This window comes from Coregonus clupeaformis, unplaced genomic scaffold (genome assembly GCF_020615455.1).
Source record: "Coregonus clupeaformis isolate EN_2021a unplaced genomic scaffold, ASM2061545v1 scaf0796, whole genome shotgun sequence".
Taxonomy (NCBI): Eukaryota; Metazoa; Chordata; class Actinopteri; order Salmoniformes; family Salmonidae; genus Coregonus; species Coregonus clupeaformis.
The window spans coordinates 185891-205000 of NW_025534251.1; the positions used below are offsets into that span (position 1 = coordinate 185891).

General features: G+C 48.1%; 1 protein-coding gene and 1 long non-coding RNA gene across 3 annotated transcripts in view; one reads left to right on the forward strand and one right to left on the reverse strand.

Moving 5' to 3' along the window:
- LOC123481301 (serine hydroxymethyltransferase, cytosolic-like) overlaps window positions 1–19110 on the forward strand; it is a 77817-nt gene that overhangs the window by 56322 nt on the left and 2385 nt on the right. The window contains exons 9-12 of the mRNA XM_045216779.1: window positions 2515–2623; window positions 11678–11803; window positions 16121–16237; window positions 16931–17041. Of these exons, the coding sequence (XP_045072714.1) occupies window positions 2515–2623; window positions 11678–11803; window positions 16121–16237; window positions 16931–17041 (463 nt within the window). The remainder of the gene's footprint in view (window positions 1–2514; window positions 2624–11677; window positions 11804–16120; window positions 16238–16930; window positions 17042–19110) is intronic.
- Window positions 7833–9318, reverse strand: LOC123485679. 2 transcript variants are annotated; one of them, XR_006659105.1, is made up of 4 exons: window positions 9134–9318; window positions 8422–8460; window positions 8009–8047; window positions 7833–7927 (listed from the first exon to the last, which is right to left on the reverse strand). It is a non-coding gene; the product is annotated as an uncharacterized LOC123485679 (long non-coding RNA). The 2 variants fall into 2 exon arrangements; XR_006659104.1 differs by having other exon boundaries at window positions 8380–8460.

Sequence of the window (19110 nt, forward strand, 5' to 3'; positions counted from 1 at the left end):
GGGGTCATCTTCTACAGAAAGGGGTAAGGGGGGCTGTCGCTCTGGGGGTCATCTTCTACAGAAAGGGTACAGGGGGCTGTCGCTCTGGGGTCATCTTCTACAGAAAGGGTACGGAGAGGAGGGGGGGCTGTCGCTCTGGGGTCATCTTCTACAGAAAGGGCACGGAGGGGGGGCTGTCGCTCTGGGGTCATCTTCTACAGAAAGGGTACGGAGAGGAGAGGGGGGCTGTCACTCTGGGGTCATCTTCTACAGAAAGGGCAAAGGAGAGGGGGGCTGTCGCTCTGGGGTCATCTTCTACAGAAAGGGTACGGAGAGGGGGGGCTGTCACTCTGGGGTCATCTTCTACAGAAAGGGTACGGAGAGGAGAGGGGGGCTGTCGCTCTGGGGGTCATCTTCACAGAAAGGGTAAGAGGAGAGGGGGCTGTCGCTCTGGGGTCATCTTCTACAGAAAGGGCAATGAGAGGAGAGGGGGGCTGTCGCTCTGGGGTCATCTTCTACAGAAAGGGTGCACGGAGGGGGGCTGTCGCTTCTGGGGTCATCTTCTACAGAAAGGGTAGGAGAGGAGAGGGGGGCTGTCGCTCTGGGGTCATCTTCTACAGAAAGGGTAGCGGAGGGGGGGTGCTCTGGGGTCATCTTCTACAGAAAGGGGGGGGCTGTCGCTCTGGAGGTCATCTTCTACAGAAAGGGTACGGAGAGGAGGGGGCGGCCGCTCTGGGGGTCATCTTCTACAGAAAGGAGTACGTGGGGGCTGTCGCTCTGGGGTCATCTTCTACAGAAAGGTGCAGGGGGCTGTCGCTCTGGGGTCATCTCTCTACAGAAAGGGTCACGGAGGGGAGGGGCTGTCGCTCTGGGGTCATCTTCTAACAGAAAGGGTACGGGGGCTGTCGCTCTGGGGTCATCTTCACAGAAAGGGTACGGAGAGGGGGGCTGTCGCTCTGGGGTCATCTTCTACAGAAAGGGTACGGAGGGGGCTGTCGCTCTGGGGTCATCTTCACAGAAAGGGTACGGAGGGGGGCTGTCGCTCCGGGGTCATCTTCTACAGAAAGAGGGAGAGGGGGGCTGTCGCTCTGGGTCATCTTCTACAGAAAGGTACGGAGGGGGGTAGTCGCTCTGAGGTCATCTTCCACGGAAAAGGAGTACGGGGGGGGCTGTCGCTCTGGGGTCACCCTACAGAAAGGAGGGGGGCTGTCGCTCTGGGGTCATCTTCTACAGAAAGGGCAGGAGGGGGGGCTGTCGCTCTGGGGTCATCTTCACAGAAAGGGTACGGGAGGGGGGCTGTCGCTCTGGGGGTCATCTTCTACAGAAAGGGTACGGAGGGGGGCTGTCGCTCTGGGGTCATCTTCCACAGAAAGGGTACGGAGAGGAGGGGGGCTGTCGCTTCTGGGGTCATCTTCCACAGAAAGGGTACGGAGAGGGAGAGGGGGCTGTCGCTCTGGGGTCATCTTCTACAGAAAGGTGTACGGGAGGGGGGCTGTCGCTCTGGGGTCATTCTTCTAACAGAAAGGGTACGGAGAGGAGAGGGGGGCTGTCGCTCTGGGGTCATCTTCTACAGAAAGGGTACGGGGGGCTGTCGCTCTGGGGCATCTTCTACAGAAAGGGTACGGAGAGGAGAGGGGGCTGTCGCTCTGGGGTCATCTTCTACAGAAAGGGTCTACGGAGGGGGGGCTGTCGCTCTGGGGTCATCTTCACAGAGAGGAGGGAGGGGCTGTCGCTCTGGGGTCATCTTCTACAGAAAGTGCAACGGAGAGGAGAGGGGGGCTGTCGCTCTGGGGTCATCTTCTACAGAAAGGGTACGGGAGAGGAGAGGGGGGGCTGTCGCTCTGGGGGCATCTTCTACAGAAAGGGCACGAGAGAGGAGGGGGGCTGGTCGCTCTGGGGTCATCTTCTACAGAAAGGGTAAGGAGAGGAGGGGGGGCTGTCGCTCTGGGGGTCATCTTCTACAGAGAGGGGGGGGCTGTGATCTGGGGTCATCTTCACAGAGGGGGGGCTGTCGGGGTCATCTTCTACAGAAAGGGTAATGGAGAGGAGATGGGGGGCTGTCGCTCTGGGGTCATCTTCTACAGAAAGGGCACGGAGAGGAGGGGGCTGTCGCTCTGGGGTCATCTTCACAGAAAGGGTACGGAGAGGAGGGGGGCTGTCGCTCTGGGGTCATCTTCTACAGAAAGGGTACGGGGGGGGCTGTCGCTCTGGGGTCATCTTCTACAGAAAGGGAGCATGGGGGGCTGTCGCTCTGGGGTCATCTTCTACAGAAAGGGTACGGAGAGGAGGGGGGGCTGTCGCCTGGGGTCATCTTCACAGAAAGGGTACGGAGGGGGGCTGTCGCTCTGGGGTCATCTTCTACAGAAAGGGTACGGGGGGCTGTCAGCTCTGGGGTCATCTTCACAGAAAGGGCAAGGGGGGCTGTCGCTCTGGGGTCATCTTCTACAGGGGGTGTTTCAATCTCAAACAGAGCGGTTTAGTGTGTATCCATGTTGGTTTCTCTCTCCCTCTCTGTGTGGGGGTGTCCTCCAGGAGTACCGTAGTGTGGACCCGAAGGGAAAGGAGACTCTGCATAATCTGGAGTCTCTCATCAACCAGGCAGTGTTCCCAGGACTACAGGGAGGACCCCACAACCACGCCATCGAGGTACAGGCACCTCTCTGACACCTATATTGGCTTTACATACAGGCACCTAGACAGACATCTCCCAAGGGCTTTATATACAGGCACCTAGACAGACATCTCCCAAGGCTTTATATACAGGCACCTAGACAGACATCTCCCAAGGCTTTATATACAGGCACCTAGACAGACATCTCCCAAGGCTTTATATATACAGGCACTAGACAGACATCTCCCAAGGCTTTATATACAGGCACCTACACAGACATCTCCCCAAGGCTTTATATACAGGCACCTAGACAGACATCACCCAAGGCTTTATATACAGGCACCCTACACAGACATCTCCCAAGGCTATATACAGGCACCTAGGACAGACATCTCCCAAGGCTTTATATACAGGCACCCAGACAGACACCTCCCAAGGCTTTATATACAGGCACCTAGACAGACATCTCCCAAGGCTTTATATACAGGCACCTAGAGCAGACATCTCCCAAGGCTTTATATACAGGCACCTAGACAGACATCTCCCAAGGCTTTATATACAGGCACCTAGACAGACATCTCCCAAGGCTCATATACAGGCACCTAGACAGACATCTCCCAAGGCTTTATATACAGGCACCTAGACAGACATCTCCAAGGCTTTATATACAGGGCACTAGACAGACATCACCCAAGGCTTATATAGGCACCGCACTCCCAAGGCTTTATATACAGGCACCTAGACAGACATCTCCCAAGGCTTTATATACAGGCACCTAGACAGACATCTCCCAAGGCTTTATATACAGGCACCTAGACAGACATCTCCCAAGGCTTTATATACAGGCACCTAGAAAGACATCTCCCCAAGGCTTTATATACAGGCACCTAGACAGACATCTCCCAAAGGCTTTATATACAGGCACCTAGACAGACACCCTCCCAAGGCTTTATATACAGGCACCTAGACAGACACCTCCCAAGGCTTTATATACAGGCAGCTAGACAGACATCTCCCAAGGCTTTATATACAGGCACCTCCCAAGGCTTTATATACAGGCACCTACACAGACACCTCCCAAGGCTTTATATACAGGCACCAGGAAGACACTCCAAGGCTTCATATACAGGCACCTAGACAGACATCTCCCAAGGCTTTATATACAGGCACCTAGACAGACATCTCCCCAAGGCTTTATATACAGGCACCTAGACAGACATCTCCCAAGGCTTTATATACAGGCACCTAGACAACATCTCCCAAGGCTTTATATACAGGCACCTAGACAGACATCTCCCAGGCTTTATATACAGGCACCTAGACAGACATCTCCCCAAGGCTTTATATACAGGCACCTAGACAGACATCTCCCAAGGCTTTATATACAGGCACCTAGACAGACATCTCCCAAGGCTTTATATACAGGCACCTAGACAGAACCCAAGGCTTTATATACAGGCACCTACACAGACATCTCCCAAGGCTTTATATACAGGCACCTAGACAGACATCTCCCAAGGCTTTATATACAGGCACCTAGACAGACACTCCCAAGGCTTTATATACAGGCACCTAGACAGACATCTCCCAAGGCTTTATATACAGGCACCTAGACAGACATATCCCAAGGCTTTATATACAGGCACCTAGACAGACATCTCCCAAGGCGTTATATACAGGCACCTAGACAGACATCTCCCAAGGCTTACTATACAGGGCACCTAGACAGACATCTCCCAAGGCTTTATATACAGGCACCTAGACAGACATCTCCCAAGGCTTTATATATACAGGCACCTAGACAGACATCTCCCAAGGCTTTATATACAGGGCACCTAGACAGACATCTCCCAAGGCTTTATATACAGGCACCTAGACAGACATCTCCCAAGGCTTTATATACAGGCACCTAGACAGACACCTCCCAAGGCTTTATATACAGGCACCTAGACAGACATCACCCAAGGCATATACAGGCACCTAGACAGACATCTCCCAAGGCTTTATATACAGGCACCTAGACAGACATCACCCAAGGCTTTATATACAGACACCTCCCAAGGCTTTATATACAGGCACCTAGACAGACATCTCCCAAGGCTTTATATACAGGCACCTAGGACAGACATCACCCAAGGCTTTATATACAGGCACCTCCCAAGGCTTTATATACAGGCACCTAGACAGACATCTCCAAGGCTTTATATACAGGCACCTAGACAGACATCACCCAAGGCTTTATATACAGACACCTCCCAAGGCTTTATATACAGGCACCTAGACAGACATCTCCCAAGGCTTTAATATACAGGCACCTAGACAGACATCACCCAAGGCTTTATATACAGGCACCTCCCAAGGCTTTATATACAGGCACCTAGACAGACATCTCCCAAGGCTTTATATACAGGCACCTAGACAGACACCTCCCAAGGCTTTATATACAGGCACCTAGACAGACATCTCCCAAGGCTTTATATACAGGCACCTAGACAGACATCACCCAAGGCTTTATATACAGGCACCTCCCAAGGCTTTATATACAGGCACCTAGACAGACACCTCCCAAGGCTTTATATACAGGCACCTAGACAGACATCACCCAAGGCTTTATATACAGGCACCTCCCAAGGCTTTATATACAGGCACCTAGACAGACATCTCCCAAGGCTTTATATACAGGCACCTAGACAGACATCTCCCAAGGCTTTATATACAGGCACCTAGACAGACATCTCCCAAGGCTTTATATACAGGCACCTAGACAGACATCTCCCAAGGCTTTATATACAGGCACCTAGACAGACATCTCCCAGGGCTTTATATACAGGCACCTAGACAGACATCTCCCAAGGCTTTATATACAGGCACCTAGGACAGACATCTCCCAAGGCTTTATATACAGGCACCTAGACAGACACCTCCCAAGGCTTTATATACAGGCACCTAGACAGACATCTCCCAAGGCTTTATATACAGGCACCTACACAGACATCACCCAAGGCTTTATATACAGGCACCTAGACAGACATCTCCCAAGGCTTTATATACAGGCACCTAGACAGACATCTCCCAAGGCTTTATATACAGGCACCTAGACAGACATCTCCCAAGGCTTTATATACAGGCACCTAGACAGACATCTCCCAAGGCTTTATATACAGGCACCTAGACAGACATCTCCCAAGGCTTTATATACAGGCACCTAGACAGACACCTCCCAAGGCTTTATATACAGGCACCTAGACAGACATCTCCCAAGGCTTTATATACAGGCACCTAGACAGACATCTCCCAAGGCTTTATATACAGGCACCTAGACAGACATCTCCCAAGGCTTTATATACAGGCACCTAGACAGACATCTCCCAAGGCTTTATATACAGGCACCTAGACAGACATCTCCCAAGGCTTTATATACAGGCACCTAGACAGACATCTCCCAAGGCTTTATATACAGGCACCTAGACAGACATCTCCCAAGGCTTTATATACAGGCACCTAGACAGACATCTCCCAAGGCTTTATACAGGCACCTAGACAGACATCTCCCAAGGCTTTATATACAGGCACCTAGACAGACACCTCCCAAGGCTTTATATACAGGCACCTACACAGACATCTCCCAAGGCTTTATATACAGGCACCTAGACAGACATCTCCCAAGGCTTTATATACAGGCACCTAGGACAGACATCTCCCAAGGCTTTATATACAGGCACCTAGACAGACATCTCCCAAGGCTTTATATACAGGCACCTAGACAGACATCTCCCAAGGCTTTATATACAGGCACCTAGACAGACATCTCCCAAGGCTTTATGTACAGGCACCTAGACAGACATCTCCAAGGCTTTATATACAGGCACCTAGACAGACACCTCCAAGGCTTTATATACAGGCACCTAGACAAGGTGGATATTAACTGTGACACCTCACAACCACACTATGACACCTCACAACCACACTATGACACCTCACAACCACACTATGACAGGTAAAGTAGCTAGGACACCTCACAACCACACTATGACACCTCACAACCACACTATGACACCTCACAACCACACTATGACACCTCACAACCACACTATGACACCTCACAACCACACTATGACACCTCACAACCACACTATGACACCTCACAACCACACTATGACACCTCACAACCACACTATGACAGGTAAAGTAGCTAGGACACCTCACAACCACACTATGACACCTCACAACCACACTATGACACCTCAACCACACTATGACACCTCACAACCACACTATGACACCTCACAACCACACTATGACACCTCACAAACCACACTATGACACCTCACAACCACACTATGACACCTCACAACCACACTATGACACCTCACAACCACACTATGACACCTCACAACCACACTATGAACCTCACAACCACACTATGACACCTCACAACCACACTATGACACCTCAACCACACTATGACACCTCACAACCACACTATGACACCTCACAACCACACTATGACACCCTCACAACCACACTATGACACCTCACAACCACACTATGACACCTCACAACCACACTATGACACCTCACAACCACACTATGACACCTCACAACCATATATGACACCTCACAACCACACTATGACACCTCAACCACACTATGACACCTCACAACCACACTATGACACCTCCACAACCACACTATGACACCTCACAACCACACTGACACCTCACAACCACACTGGGACACCTCACAACCACACTATGACACCTCACAACCACACTATGACAGGTAAAGTAGCTAGGTCATCTCCCACAACCACACTATGACACCTCACAACCACACTATGACACCTCACAACCACACTATGACACCTCACAACCACACTATGACACCTCACAACCATACTATGACACCTCACAACCACACTATGACAGGTAAAGTAGCTATGACACCTCACAACCACACTATGACAGGTAAAGTAGCTAGGTCATCTCACAACCACACTATGACACCTCACAACCACACTATGACACCTCACAACCACGCTATGACACCTCACAACCACACTATGACACCTCACAACCACACTATGACACCTCACAACCACACTATGACAGGTAAAGTAGCTAGGTCATCTCACAACCACACTATGACACCCTCACAACCACACTATGACACCTCACAACCACGCTATGACACCTCACAACCACACTATGACACCTCACAACCACACTATGACACCTCACAACCACACTATGACACCTCACAACCACACTATGACACCTCACAACCACACTATGACACCTCACAACCACACTATGACAGGTAAAGTAGCTAGGACACCTCACAGCCACACTATGACACCTCACAACCACACTATGACAGGTAAAGTAGCTAGGACACCTCACAACCACACTATGACACCTCACAACCACACTATGACAGGTAAAGTAGCTAGGACACCTCACAACCACACTATGACACCTCACAACTACACTATGACAGGTAAAGTAGCTAGGTCACCTCACAACCACACTATGACACCTCACAACTACACTATGACAGGTAAAGTAGCTAGGTCACCTCACAACCACACTATGACACCTCAAAACCACACTATGACACCTCACAACCACACTATGACACCTCACAACCACACTATGACACCTCACAACCACACTATGACACCTCCACAACCACACTATGACACCTCACAACCACACTATGACACCTCACAACCACACTATGACACCTCACAACCACACTATGACACCCTCACAACCACACTGTGACACCTCACAACCACACTATGACACCTCACAACCACACTATGACACCTCACAACCACACTATGACAGGTAAAGTAGCTAGGACACCTCACAACTACACTATGACAGGTAAAGTAGCTAGGTCACCTCACAACCACACTATGACACCTCACAACCACACTGTGACACCTCACAACCACACTATGACACCTCACAACCACACTATGACACCTCACAACCACACTATGACACCTCACAACCACACTATGACACCTCACAACCACACTATGACACCTCACAACCACACTATGACAGGTAAAGTAGCTAGGACACCTCACAACCACACTATGACACCTCACAACCACACTATGACACCTCACAACCACACTATGACACCTCACAACCACACTATGACACCTCACAACCACACTATGACACCTCACAACCACACTATGACAGGTAAAGTAGCTAGGACACCTCACAACCACACTATGACACCTCACAACCACACTATGACAGGTAAAGTAGCTAGGACACCTCACAACCACGCTATGACACCTCACAACCACACTATGACACCTCACAACCACACTATGACACCTCACAACCACACTATGACACCTCACAACCACACTATGACAGGTAAAGTAGCTAGGACACCTCACAACCACACTATGACACCTCACAACTACACTATGACAGGTAAAGTAGCTAGGTCACCTCACAACCACACTATGACACCTCACAACCACACTATGACACCTCACAACCACACTGACACCTCACAACCACACTATGACACCTCACAACCACACTATGACACCTCACAACCACACTATGACACCTCACAACCACACTATGACAGGTAAAGTAGCTAGGACACCTCACAGCCACACTATGACACCTCACAACCACACTATGACAGGTAAAGTAGCTAGGACACCTCACAACCACACTATGACACCTCACAACCACACTATGACACCTCACAACCACACTATGACACCTCACAACCACACTATGACAGGTAAAGTAGCTAGGTCACCTCACAACCACACTATGACACCTCACAACCACACTATGACACCTCACAACCACACTATGACACCTCACAACCACACTATGACAGGTAAAGTAGCTAGGACACCTCACAACCACACTATGACACCTCACAACCACACTATGACACCTCACAACCACACTATGACACCTCACAACCACACTATGACACCACACAACCACACTATGACACCTCACAACCACACTATGACACCACACAACCACACTATGACACCTCACAACCACACTATGACAGGTAAAGTAGCTATGACACCACACAACCACACTATGACACCTCACAACCACACTATGACAGGTAAAGTAGCTATGACACCACACAACCACACTATGACATCTCACAACCACACTATGACACCTCACAACCACACTATGACACCTCACAACCACGCTATGACACCTCACAACCACACTATGACACCTCACAACCACACTATGACACCTCACAACCACACTATGACACCTCACAACCACACTATGACATCTCACAACCACACTATGACACCTCACAACCATACTATGACACCTCACAACCACACTATGACAGGTAAAGTAGCTAGGACACCTCACAGCCACACTATGACAGGTAAAGTAGCTAGGTCATCTCACAACCACACTGTGTGTGTGGTGTCCTAATGTACAGTGCATTGGGAAAGTATTCAGACCCCTTGACTTTTTCCACATTTTGTTACGTTACAGCCTTATTCTAAAATGGATTAAATAAAAATGTCATCAATTTACACAATACCTCATAATGACAAAGTGAAAACAGTTTTTTATACATTTTTGTAAATGTATAAAAAATAATTAAAACAGAAATACCTTATTTACATAAGTATTCAGACCCTTTGCTATGAGACTCGAAAATTGAGTTCTGGTGCATCCTGTTTCCATTGATCATCCTTGAGATGTTTCTACAACTTGATTGGAGTCCACCTGTGGTAAATTCAATTGATTGGACATGATTTGGAAAGGCACACACCTGTCTATATAAGGTCCCACAGTTGGCAGTGCATGTCAGAGCAAAAACCAAGCCATGAGGTCGAAGGAATTGTCCGTAGAGAACCGAGACAGGATTGTGTAGAGGCACAGATCTGTGGATGGGTACCAAAAAAATGTCTGCAGTATTGAAGGTCCCCAAGAACAGTGGCCTCTATCATTCTTAAATGGAAGAAGTTTGGAACCACCAAGACACTTCCTAGAGCTGGCCGCCCGGCCAAACTGAGCAACCGGGGGAGAAGGGCCTCGGTCAGGGAGGTGACCAAGAACCCGATGGTCACTCTGACAGAGCTCCAGAGTTCCTCTGTGGAGATGGAAGAACCTTCTAGAAGGACAACCATCTTTGCAGCACTCCACCAATCAGGCCTTTATGGTAGAGTGGCCAGACGGAAGCCACTCCTTAGTAAAAGGCACATGACAGCCCGCTTGGCGTTTGCCAAAAGGCACCTAAAGGACTCTCAGACCATGAGAAACAAGATTCTCTGGTCTGCTGAAACCAAGATTGAACTCTTTGGCCTGAAGGAAACCTGGCACCATCCCTACGGTGAAGCATGGTGGTGGCAGCATCATGCTGTGGGGATGTTTTTCAGCTGCAGGGACTGGGAGACTAGTCAGGATCGAGGGAAAGGTGAACGGAGCAAAGTACAGAGAGATCCTTGATGAAAACTGCTCCAGGAGAACAACGACCCTAAGCACACAGCCAAGACAACGCAGGAGTGGCTTCGGGACAAGCCTCTGAATGTCCTTGAGTGGCCCAGCCAGAGCCAGGACTTGAACCCGATCGAACATCTCTGGAGAGACCTGAAAATAGCTGTGCAATGACGCTCCCCATCCAACCTGACAGAGCTTGAGAGGATCCCAATGGTGGAACAAGCTCCCCCACGACGCCTGGACAGCAGAGTCACTGACCACATTCCGGAGACACTTGAAACCCCACCTCTTTTTAAGGAATACCTGGAATAGTATAAAAGTAATCCTTCTCTTCCCCCCACCCCCCATTAAAAAATAAATAAATAAAGAGTTTAAGGGTTAATGTGTGTTAATGTGTGGTTAATGTGTGTTTAATGTGTGTTAATGTGTGTTTAATGTGTGTTAAATGTGTGTGTTAATGTGTGTGTTAATGTGGGTTAGTGTGTGTTAGTGTGTGTTAGTGTGTGTTAGTGTGTGTTAGTGTGTGTTAATGTGTGTTAATGTGTGTTAATGTGTGTTAATGTGTGTTAATGTGTGTTAATGTGTGTTAATGTGTCTCCAGGTGTTGCAGTGGCCCTGAAGCAGGCTTTGACCCCAGAGTTTAAGGCATATCAGTACCAGGTGCTCTCTAACTGCAGAGCTATGGCCAACGCCCTCATCAACCACGGGTACAAGATCGTCACCGGTGAGACAATAATGTTGTGGTTAACAGACTGTAACCCAGCGTTTCCCAAACTGGCTCCTGGGGACCCCAAGGGGTGAATATTTTGGGGTTTTGCCCGAGCACTTGTGTAGTGCTAGTTTAGGAACCGCTGCTGTTAGGGATGGGCTCAGTTATTAACCCTGTGTGTTAACTAGGGATGGGCTCGGTTATTAACCATGTGTGTTAACTAGGGATGGGCTCAGTTATTAACCCCTGTGTGTTAACTAGGGATGGGCTCAGTTATTAACCCTGTGTGTTAACTAGGGATGGGCTCAGTTATTAACCCTGTGTTAACTAGGGATGGGCACGGTTATTAACCCTGTGTGTTAACTAGGGATGGGCACGGTTATTAACCCTGTGTGTTAACTAGGGATGGGCTCAGTTATTAACCCTGTGTGTTAACTAGGGATGGGCTCAGTTATTAACCCTGTGTGTTAACTAGGGATGGGCTCAGTTATTAACCCTGTGTGTTAACTAGGGATGGGCTCAGTTATTAACCCTGTGTGTTAACTAGGGATGGGCTCAGTTATTAACCCTGTGTGTTAACTAGGGATGGGCTCCGTTATTAACCCTGTGTGTTAACTAGGGATGGGCTCAGTTATTAACCCTGTGTGTTAACTAGGGATGGGCTCAGTTATTAACCCTGTGTGTTAACTAGGGATGGGCTCAGTTATTAACCCTGTGTGTTAACTAGGGATGGGCACGGTTATTAACCCTGTGTGTTAACTAGGGATGGGCTCGGTTATTAACCCTGTGTGTTAACTAGGGATGGGCTCGGTTATTAACCCTGTGTGTTAACTAGGGATGGGCTCAGTTATTAACCCTGTGTGTTAACTAGGGATGGGCTCAGTTATTAACCCTGTGTGTTAACTAGGGATGGGCTCAGTTATTAACCCTGTGTGTTAACTAGGGATGGGCACGGTTATTCAATATCCCAACGGACGTTAATATTATAATACTTGTTGTTATTAACCCTGTGTGTTAACTAGGGATGGGCTCAGTTATTAACCCTGTGTGTTAACTAGGGATGGGCACGGTTATTAACCCTGTGTGTTAACTAGGGATGGGCTCGGTTATTAACCCTGTGTGTTAACTAGGGATGGGCTCGGTTATTAACCCTGTGTGTTAACTAGGGATGGGCTCAGTTATTAACCCTGTGTGTTAACTAGGGATGGGCTCAGTTATTAACCCTGTGTGTTAACTAGGGATGGGCTCAGTTATTAACCCTGTGTGTTAACTAGGGATGGGCACGGTTATTCAATATCCCAACGGACGTTAATATTATAATACTTGTTGTTGTTAACCCTGTGTGTTAACTAGGGATGGGCACGGTTATTCAATATCCCAACGGACGTTAATATTATAATACTTGTTGTTGTTAACCCTGTGTGTTAACTAGGGATGGCCACGGTTATTCAATATCCCAACGGACGTTAATATTATAATACTTGTTGTTGTTAACCCTGTGTGTTAACTAGGGATGGGCACGGTTATTCAATATCCCAACGGACGTTAATATTATAATACTTGTGTGAGTATTCATCTTTGCACTAAAAGTCTCCCGAGTGGCGCAGTGGTCTAAGGCACTGCATCGCAGTGCTAGCTGTGCCACTAGAGATCCTGGTTCGAATCCAGGCTCTGTCGTAGCCGGCCGCGACCGGGAGACCAATGGGGCGGCGCGCAATTGGCCCAGCGTCGTCCAGGGTAGGGGAGGGAATGGCCGGCAGGGATGTAGCTCAGTTGATAGAGCATGGCGTTTGCAACGCCAGGGTTGTGGGTTTGATTCCCACAGGGGGTATGAAAAAAATGCATTAACTGTAAGTCGCTCTGGATAAGAGCGTCTGCGAAATGACTAAAATGTAAATGTAAAAATGTAATGTAAATGGTTCGATTCCCACGGGGGGCCAGTATGAAAAAATAATAATGTATGCACTCACTAACTGTAAGTCGCTCTGGATAAGAGCGTCTGCTAAATGACTAAAATGTAAAAAATGTAAAACAATTTATAGGCCTATTTTAACATTGAAAAGTTTCTTGTATGTTTTATTAAAATATATAGATTTGACATGGTTACATAAAATGATTCATGTTAAATCATTTTGTTAATTTATTAATATCATTTTGTTAATTTATTAATATCATTTTGTTAATTTATTAATATCATTTTGTTAATTTATTAATATCATTTTGGTAATTTAATAAAACAAACTTTTCAATGTAGGTTTTATGACGTGCGCCCATTAAAAATACCTGTAGCCGTCCGGTAGCCTTCACGTGTGTTGCTTGTTGTTCAAAGCTGCAAAAATATACACAAATTATGCAGAAAGGGGCACCAGACAGGGATGTCCTCTCTCCCCCTCATGTTTGCGGCGTGTTCATTGCGCCGATTCTGTTGCAAAAACGTTTCTGAACGGAAGCAAACTAAATGGGGAGGGATCTACCTGAATTTGTCCAATAGAAACTCTTGTTTTAGGTTGCAAACTGTTTGGACAAATGATTCCACACCTTCTCTTTCTCTTCCCGATTGATGCCAGTGTGTGTTCAGTCTTCGGTCTGGTGTCTGTAGAATATCGTAGCCTATTCACAAAATAGTCCAAATTGGTGGAGTGAAATGAAATTAATAACTTGTTTCAAAAAAAGTATTTAAAAAAAAAATATGGAAAAGTGGTGCGTGCATATGTATTCACCCCCTTTGCTATGAAGCCCCTAAATAAGATCTGGTGCAACCAATTACCTTCAGAAGTCACATAATTAGTTAAATAAAGTCCACCTGTGTGCAATCTAAGTGTCACATGATCGGTCACAGTATATATATACACACCTGTTCTGAAAGGCCCCAGAGTCTGCAACACCACTAAGCAAGGGGCACCACCAAGCAAGCGGCACTATGAAGACCAAGGAGCTCTCCAAACAGGTCAGGGACAAAGTTGTGGAGAAGTACACATCAGGTTTGGGTTATAAAAAAATATCTGAAACTTTGAACATCCCACGGAGCACCATTTAAATCCATTATTAAAAAATGGAAAGAATATGGCACCACAACAAACCTGCCAAGAGAGGGCCAACCACCAAAACTCACGGACCAGGCAAGGAGGGCATTAATCAGAGAGGCAACAAAGAGACCAAAGGTAACCCTGAAGGAGCTGCAAAGCTCCACAGCGGAGATTGGAGTATCTGTCCATAGGACCACTTTAAGCCGTACACTCCACAGAGCTGGGCTTTACGGAAGAGTGGCCAGAAAAAAGCCATTGCTTAAAGAAAAAAATTAGCTAATTGAGCTTTTTGGCCATCAAGGAAATGCTATGTCTGGCGCAAACCCAAAACCTCTCATCACCCAGAGAACACCATCCCCACAGTGAAGCATTTTGGTGATACAAACCCCCCAAAATCTATTTTAATTCCAGGTTGTAAAGCAACAAAATAGGAAAAATGCCAAGGGGGGTGAATACTTTGGAAAGCCACTGTAGCTGAGAAGGAAAAGCAGACTGTGAGGTGAAACTGAGGTACGGTAATGGAAGTACAGGTGCAATGCTTCACCATCTGAAAGCGACGCACCGCGAGACCCAAACTGTTGCTGGCAGCAGCGCAGCTGCGTTGTGAATTTACGGGACATTTTATGCATTTTTCTTATTGTTTTAATGGAAAACTGTTTTTTATTTATTTATTTTTTTGCTGTTTTTAAACGTTAAGAATAGTGGTCCATTTGTCACATCCCTAGTTGCTATATGGTTGTCTTAATGTTGTTATATGGTTGTGTTAATGTTATATGGTCGTGTTCATCAAATCAAATCGTATTTGTCACATACACGTGTTTAGCAGATGTTATAGTGGGTGTAGCGAAATGCTTGTGCTTCTAGCTCAGACAGTGCAGTAATATCTAACAAGTAATATCTAACAATTTTACAACATATACCCAATACAAACAAATGTTGTGTTAATGTTGCTTAATGGTTGTAATTAATGTTGCTATATGGTTGTGTTAATGTTGCTAAATGGTTGTGTTTGTTGCTATATGGTTGTGTTAATGTTGCTACATGGTTGTGTTAATGTTGCTATATGGTTGTCTTAATGTTGCTATATGGTTGTGTTAATGTTGCTATATGGTTGTGTTAATGTTGCTATATGGTTGTGTTAATGTTGCTATATGGTTGTCTTAATGTTGCTATATAGTTGTGTTAATGTTGCTATATGGTTGTGTTAATGTTGCTATATGATTGTGTTAATGTTGCTATATGGTTGTGTTAATGTTGCTATATGGTTGTCTTAATGTTGCTATATGGTTGTGTTAATGTTCTCCAGGGGGTTCTGATAACCATCTGATCTTATTGGACCTGAGGCCCAATGGGACGGACGGAGGACGAGCTGAGAAGGTTCTAGAAGCTGCTGCCATCGCCTGCAACAAGAACACCTGCCCAGGTAAGTAACCGACACTGTCCTCTGTAGGTGATAAGAGTGCTCTGCATCCCAGCGGTCTGTGTGTGTGTGTGTGTATATACGTAATGTGTGTGTGTGTGTGTGTATATACGTAATGTGTGTGTGTGTGTGTGTGTGTGTGTGTGTGTGTGTATATACGTAATGTGTGTGTGTGTGTGTGTGTGTGTGTGTGTATATACGTAATGTGTGTGTGTGTGTGTGTGTATATACATAATGTGTGTGTGTGTGTGTGTGTGTGTGTATATACGTAATGTGTGTGTGTGTGTGTATATACGTAATGTGTGTGTGTGTGTGTATATACGTAATGTGTGTGTGTGTGTGTGTGTGTGTGTATATACGTTATGTGTGTGTGTGTGTGTGTGTGTGTGTGTGTGTGTGTGTGTGTATATACGTAATGTGTGTGTGTGTGTGTGTGTGTCTGTGTGTAGGTGATAAGAGTGCTCTCCGTCCCAGCGGTGTGTGTGTGTGTGTGTGTGTGTGTGTGTGTATATATACGTAATGTGTGTGTGTGTGTGTGTGTGTGTGTGTGTGTGTGTATATACGTCGTGTGTGTGTGTGTGTGTGTGTGTGTGTATATACGTATGTGTGTGTGTGTGTGTGTGTGTATATACGTAATGTGTGTGTGTGTATACGTAATGTGTGTGTGTGTGTGTGTGTGTGTGTGTGTGTGTATAGGTGATAAGAGTGCTCTGCGTCCCAGTGGGCTGAGGTTCGGCTCTCCTGCTCTGACCTCCAGAGGAATGGTGGAGGATGACTTCAGGAAGGTCGCAGAGTTCATCCACAGAGGTAACTCCTGAACTCTTAACACTAACCCTCAGAGGTGACCTTTAACCCCTTGACCTCTGTGTCTATAGGCAGTAGGTGCTGACCCTAGATGTCCAGCCAGCAGACCAAGGCCCCTTTAACCCCTTGACCTCTGTGTCTATAGGCAGTAGGTGCTGACCCTAGATGTCCAGCCAGCAGACCAAGGCCTCTCTAACCCCTTGACCCTCTGTGTCTATAGGCAGTAGGTGCTGACCCTAGATGTCCAGCCAGCAGACCAAGGCCCCTTTAACCCCTTGACCTCTGTGTCTAGAGGCAGTAGGTGCTGACCCTAGATGTCCAGCCAGCAGACCAAGGCCCCTTTAACCCCTTGACCTCTGTGTCTATAGGCAGTAGGTGCTGACCCCTAGATGTCCAGCCAGCAGACCAAGGCCTCTCTAACCCCTTGACCTCTGTGTCTAGAGGCAGTAGGTGCTGACCCTAGATGTCCAGCCAGCAGACCAAGGCCCCTTTAACCCCTTGACCTCTGTGTCTAGAGGCAGTAGGTGCTGACCCTAGATGTCCAGCCAGCAGACCAAGGCCCCTTTAACCCCTTGACCTCTGTGTCTATAGGCAGTAGGTGCTGACCCTAGATGTCCAGCCAGCAGACCAAGGCCCCTTTAACCCCTTGACCTCTGTGTCTAGAGGCAGTAGGTGCTGACCCTAGATGTCCAGCCAGCAGACCAAGGCCCCTTTAACCCCTTGACCTCTGTGTCTATAGGCAATAGGTGCTGACCCTAGATGTCCAGCCAGCAGACCAAGGCCCCTTTAACCCCTTGACCTCTGTGTCTATAGGCAGTAGGTGCTGACCCTAGATGTCCAGCCAGCAGACCAAGGCCCCTTTAACCCCTTGACCTCTGTGTCTAGAGGCAGTAGGTGCTGACCCTAGATGTCCAGCCAGCAGACCAAGGCCCCTTTAACCCCTTGACCTCTGTGTCTATAGGCAGTAGGTGCTGACCCTAGATGTCCAGCCAGCAGACCAAGGCCCCTTTAACCCCTTGACCTCTGTGTCTAGAGGCAGTAGGTGCTGACCCTAGATGTCCAGCCAGCAGACCAAGGCCCCTTTAACCCCTTGACCTCTGTGTCTAGAGGCAGTAGGTGCTGACCCTAGATGTCCAGCCAGCAGACCAAGGCCCCTTTAACCCCTTGACCTCTGTGTCTAGAGGCAGTAGGTGCTGACCCTAGATGTCCAGCCAGCAGACCAAGGCCCCTTTAACCCCTTGACCTCTGTGTCTAGAGGCAGTAGGTGCTGACCCTAGATGTCCAGCCAGCAGACCAAGGCCCCTTTAACCCCTTGACCTCTGTGTCTAGAGGCAGTAGGTGCTGACCCTAGATGTCCAGCCAGCAGACCAAGGCCCCTTTAACCCCCTTGACCTCTGTGTCTATAGGCAGTAGGTGCTGACCCTAGATGTCCAGCCAGCAGACCAAGGCCCCTTTAACCCCTTGACCTCTGTGTCTAGAGGCAGTAGGTGCTGACCCTAGATGTCCAGCCAGCAGACCAAGGCCCCTTTAACCCCTTGACCTCTGTGTCTATAGGCAGTAGGTGCTGACCCTAGATGTCCAGCCAGCAGACCAAGGCCCCTTTAACCCCTTGACCTCTGTGTCTAGAGGCAGTAGGTGCTGACCCTAGATGTCCAGCCAGCAGACCAAGGCCCCTTTAACCCCTTGACCTCTGTGTCTAGAGGCAGTAGGTGCTGACCCTAGATGTCCAGCCAGCAGACCAAGGCCCCTTTAACCCCTTGACCTCTGTGTCTATAGGCAGTAGGTGCTGACCCTAGATGTCCAGCCAGCAGACCAAGGCCCCTTTAACCCCTTGACCTCTGTGTCTAGAGGCAGTAGGTGCTGACCCTAGATGTCCAGCCAGCAGACCAAGGCCCCTTTAACCCCTTGACCTCTGTGTCTAGAGGCAGTAGGTGCTGACCCTAGATGTCCAGCCAGCAGACCAAGGCCCCCTTTAACCCCTTGACCTCTGTGTCTAGAGGCAGTAGGTGCTGACCCTAGATGTCCAGCCAGCAGACCAAGGCCCCTTTAACCCCTTGACCTCTGTGTCTAGA